This window comes from Antrostomus carolinensis, unplaced genomic scaffold (genome assembly GCF_000700745.2).
Source record: "Antrostomus carolinensis isolate BGI_N321 unplaced genomic scaffold, ASM70074v2 scaffold35448, whole genome shotgun sequence".
NCBI lineage: Eukaryota > Metazoa > Chordata > Aves > Caprimulgiformes > Caprimulgidae > Antrostomus > Antrostomus carolinensis.
In genome coordinates this window covers 7,201-12,135 of record NW_010331491.1, presented here as the reverse complement: position 1 = coordinate 12,135, position 4,935 = coordinate 7,201, and the positions used below count along the sequence as shown (strand labels likewise).

Sequence of the window (4,935 nt, the reverse complement as noted above, 5' to 3'; positions counted from 1 at the left end):
CCCCGTGCATCCAGCAATGTAATAAAGGATGGTGGCTTCTTCAGGCTGCATTGGTGTCACGAAGTTCATTCCTGGTTTCAGTGACAGCAGAATGTGAGAATCAGCCCGGGACAGCCACCGCAGGCTGCCTGGCAGCCAGGCCTCTCCCAGGTTCTGCACACGTCCTTAATTTAGCCATTGCTTAATAATAGATGAATGGTAAACTGCAGCCTTCAAAATAGTCTCCTAATTCACAACAAACATCCTTGGGATCATTTTCAAAGCAAAGAGGTTGAATAATAATCAACAGGAGACAGTCTCTGAGGCTTTGAGGACGTGCTGACTGCTTTAATAAAAGCCAGAAAGGCTCTCTGCCAGGGATTTCTCCACAAGCTGTCTTTCGAGGGCTAATATCCTCAAACAAGACCACCTGATGTCAACTGCTTTTAACTGCAGCCTCCTGCTTACCAAATGAGTACACCAAACATCACCATGTTCAATAAGCATGTGGAGGCAAAGCAGACAAAGCCCCAGGACTGGCACATGTGTCTGGGCTTTGTCCACCCACCCCACAGCTCCTGCACGAATCATCTCACAACCACGTGTGGCCCTGGGGCAGGAAGGTTTGTCCTGGGGCTGGGGTCGGCTGTGCTCAGCTGAGAGCCGCGCTGGCTCTGCTGGCTGCAGCGTCTCTGAAGCACCTGCGATAAGCAAGGGACTCAGCCTTGCTGCTTTTCCTGTGTTGTTCTGTTCCCTTGCCACGTCCTGCACTGCAGACCTCCAGGCCAGCCAAAACCCTTCTGTGCCCCAGTGGTGGGGCATGTGGGAAATGACTGGGCACCTTCCGTGGGAGCTGGGCAGCACCTGGAGCTCCAGGCCAGCTCCTTCCTTGTCTGCAGCACTGCTTGCCTCTAGCCCTGTGTATTTGCATCATCTCACAAACAGTTCATCATCCAGCGTCCCGGATGGGGTTTCCAGGCAAAACTGTAGGGGGAATTGCTCCTCTGGTCCTCTGCCCACCTGGGCAGCCAGTGGCTCTGCACCAGCCCTTGCCTGCCCAACCCCAGGGGCTATGAGCCTGGAGATGGATGAGCAGCAGGGAAGGCGGCTGGACCCCAGCGCTGGACCTGACCTCCTGGATGTCCATCTGCATATTCAGAAGTCGTTCCCAGCCGGTTGGCTGCCTCCAGCCTCCCCACTCCCTCTTTAAAGGACCTGAGCGCAGCGGGAGGACGCACCAGCGCTGCCTCTGCGGCATCCCGCACCCCTGGACGCCTGCCCTCGGGGTGCTGCACACCCTGTGCCCCTGGAGCCAAGGTGGGTGAGGTGTGAGGTGTGAGCGGCTCGGGTCGGGGACCACTCGCTGAAGACAGAGGGGTGCAATGGCTGAGGAAGGCACTGGGGGGATATTTGCAGTGCTGGAGGGGTGGCAGGCTGCTCCATGAACGCCTCTCCCACTGAGGAGCACCTGGGAAGCCCATCTCGAGTGGCTCCCATTTTGGAGAGAACATGCTTGCCCTTCTTCTCTGAGCATCTTTGTTTTATTCCTCAGTCTTTTTCTTCAGGTAAGAGGAGCCTTGGCTGCTTTTTAGTATTTTGGAAGGTGGTACTGGTGAAGGCTGGTAGTAAGGAACTGAAATACGCATCTGCCAACTCACTGGGCAAAGGGCTGCATCAGCAGGAGCAGTTTGCTTGGGGCAGGACCTCCTGGTCCTGCAGCACTGGGGAGGCTGCAGCAGGGAGCCGAGGCCACCCATGCAGGCTGCCATGGCGTGGGACCGCAGGCTCTGCTCCCACTGTCCAAATCTCTGTCAGAAAGATGGTGGTGCTGGCAAGTGGAGAACTTCTTGCCAGCTCTGAGTTGATCTGCTTATGAGAGGTGTATCATCCTGGGTTTCTGGGGCTAGGAAGCCCCAGCCCAGGGGATGGGTAAGCTCCCTGACCTTGCTGTTGAACACAGGGGAGGTGTGACTAAGTGCCAAAAGAAGGTGTTTCTGTAAGAAACTGACACATCGAAAAGTGAGGCTGCAGGACCAGGTGCCTTGCGCCCAGGCCATGAGGAAAAGCTGAAAGCTGGATGAACTCCATGACTGCGTTGCATTTGCTGCGCAGCTTTGTTGAGGTTAAGAGGCAGCCGCAGGCGGAGGGGAAGCTCGTTGTACAAGGGTGGGGGGTGATGCTGAGAGCTGCTGGCACCCCAGCCTCGCACTGGCCACAGGTAAATTGAGCAGTTTGAACATCCCTCATGACAGACTGTTAGGAAAACGAAATCCTAATGGTTGGGAGGGGTGGGGAGAAACACAGGAGAGCAACAAGTGGTGTTGGACAACCCAGAAAATACTTGTTTTGTCAAGAGTAGAGCTCTGCAAAAGATAGAGCTCTCCCAGATATCTGCCTGGAATAAAAGGCTATTTGAAGAAAGGCAACCTGTGAGTAGAAACCCATTTTCTATGCTGCTTCTTAGCCTGGAGGACTCACCATGGGGCAGACAGTCATGGGGACAAGAACCTGATGGTGTTGAAAATGATCAGACATTTTGAAGTATAGCAAAAGAATCTCAGACACTTTTAAGGTGTCTGGAAAAGACACAAACTGTCCTACTTCAGGGATGCAAAGCTACTGCTAATTAACATGGATGAGGGAGAAGCATCTCAGAGGGATGGTTACTCCATAATTGCTCAGGATATGAGCTTTTGCACCTTCTTTTGCAAAGCTGCCTGAGTGAGCGAGCAAGTGGAGGGGGTGGATCCCTGCCTGGAGTCAGCATGACAATTTTAAGCCAGGGGCTGCTGGCTCAGCAGTTTTTCTCTTCCCTGGTAATCCTCATCCCCAGCCCCAGCCCCATTCCTTTTATTCAGTGTTTTAACAAGTGTTTAGGAGCACTGTGCTGCATTAGCCTGAACATCCCAGTGTGTCCCGCTCACAGCAGGTCACATCACACTCCCACCCTCGCTGTGCCCCTTCCCACAAGCATGTTTGTGCCACCCTGGTCCCCCAGCACTGCTGCCTGTCACCGTGCCCTCGGGGCTGTGGTAGTGGGTGCGGGTGGCCAGCAGAAGCACGCAGCAGCCATGCCCTGGCCCAGCTGCTCCCTGCCATGAGTGCCTTGCTCAGGGATGTAGCTGCCGTCCCCGTGCCCTGCCGGTACCCGGGAGCACCCAAAACAACCTTTGCCCAGGTGTGCGTGGCAGAGGGCTCCGTCTGGTGCTCACCACCCTTGTACCCGAGTCCATGAGCCCAGAGGGGAGTTTCCCTGAAACTCCAGTGTGGGCATAGCTGGCTGTGTGGGAAGTGCCTGCTGCCGGGCCCATCCAGGGCTCAAACCGTGTGAAATGAACTCTGGGCACCATGAATGTGATAGTGTCCAGGGCGTTGCTGCTGCCATGTGCCACCTGACAGCCTGCTCTCTGGTTTGGCAGTGCCAGGAGCAGGCAATGGTCTGGGGACAAGTACGCCTTGGGAATCTGGGAGGAAACTCTCTGGCCATGTGCATGCAGAGCTGCTGCATGATGTCCTGCCTGCTGACATTTCTTGCTCTTTCTCCAGCTCCACACCTCTAGCAGGCTGAAACCTCAAACACCTGGGAAGCCTGCCAGACGATCACTGGAAATGATCCCAAACCAGCTGAGGGTGAGCTCTCCAGTGTCCAGGCAGGAAGAAGAGATGATGGATGACAACACTGCCTCTGAGCAGGACAGAGACTGTGCCACTCCAGGGCACAGCCTGGGGCTGAAGACAGAGCCCTGTTTCCAGACTGACCCTCTCTTGCCTTCCCCCAGCACATCCCTGATATCACAGCTCCTCAGACACCCAGTGGTTGTCAGGAGCCTGGATCCATGCATTGTTTTCCCTTCCTCCCAGGCAGTGGCCCTGCCTCAGGACTATGAGTGTGGTGCATTTCCTAGAGAAGGAGCTCAAGCCCTGGCTTTCCCCAGGACCTGTGCCCCAGCTTCTGTGCCCTGTGCTGGTGACAGGGACCAGCTCTCTGACCAGCACCTACAAGACCAGATCTCTGACCAGCACCTACGAGCCAAACGGGCCAGGGTGGAGAGCATCATCCAAGGTATGAGTCTCCCACCAACCCCCCTGGCATTTGACACCGGCCTGGAAGCAGCTTTTGGGCACAGGAGGGAGAGGGCTGGTGAGATGCCCCGGGAGAGCAAGAGGAAGCCAAGGGTGCCCCAGCAGGGAGCAGGGGCAGCCAAGCAAGTGGCTCCCATGAGGGGCAGCGCCCATGATGAGGGTTGCCAGCAGCTGAAGGAGCAGCTTTGTTTTTTAGAGCAGCAGTTGAGGAGGCTTCAGGAGAAGTTCTCTCAGGTCTGTGACTCTGGGGATGCTGCCCAAACCCTGGAAGGTGCCCAGAAAGCGCATCCAGTGCCTGGGAAGCCTGGAGACAGACTGGACAAGGACAGTGCTGCTGCTATGAATGACCCATGCCGAGTGCCTCTCTGGAGGAGCATCGCAGGGGTGCACGGGCAGGAGGATGACGAGGGCAGAGACGGCACAGGTGGCTTGCCTTCATCTGTGAGGGTCCTCTCACAGGCGCTGAAGCATGAGCTGGCCAGGGTGACATCCCGGGTGGTGGACTCTGTTCTGAAGACCATGTGGCCAAAGGCAGCCGGCCCCCTCCTGCAGCAGCACCGCAGCCTCCTGGTGCCGGGGCCAGGTGCCAGGAGAGAGTATTTTGCTGCTGGGAAATGCAGAAAGCCACTTGCTAAGTCATCCCCCATGAATGGGCTGGGCTTGCTGGGCTCACCCCAGGCTGAGGCCCTGTCAGGGGCTTCAGGGAAGAGCCCGGGCTCTCATGCTGGCTCCTTCAGTTCAAAGGGGGTCAGAAAACCCTGTCAGGTACCCAGCATGGGTTACCCGCTGGGCTCAGCTCTCCCCATCCAGGACAACCAGCTGCTGAGCCAGCTGCTGGGCTGTGGCCAGCACAGCCCCTGGGGCAGCGGCTCT

General features: G+C 56.7%; 1 protein-coding gene across 1 annotated transcript in view; it reads left to right on the top strand.

Moving 5' to 3' along the window:
- Positions 1-3,588: 3,588 nt before the first annotated feature.
- Positions 3,589-4,935, top strand: part of LOC104529054 (prospero homeobox protein 2) — a 3,193-nt gene continuing 1,846 nt past the window's right edge. Inside the window, exon 1 of the mRNA XM_029086289.1 lies at positions 3,589-4,915. Coding sequence (XP_028942122.1) covers positions 3,589-4,915 — 1,327 coding nt within the window. The remainder of the gene's footprint in view (positions 4,916-4,935) is intronic.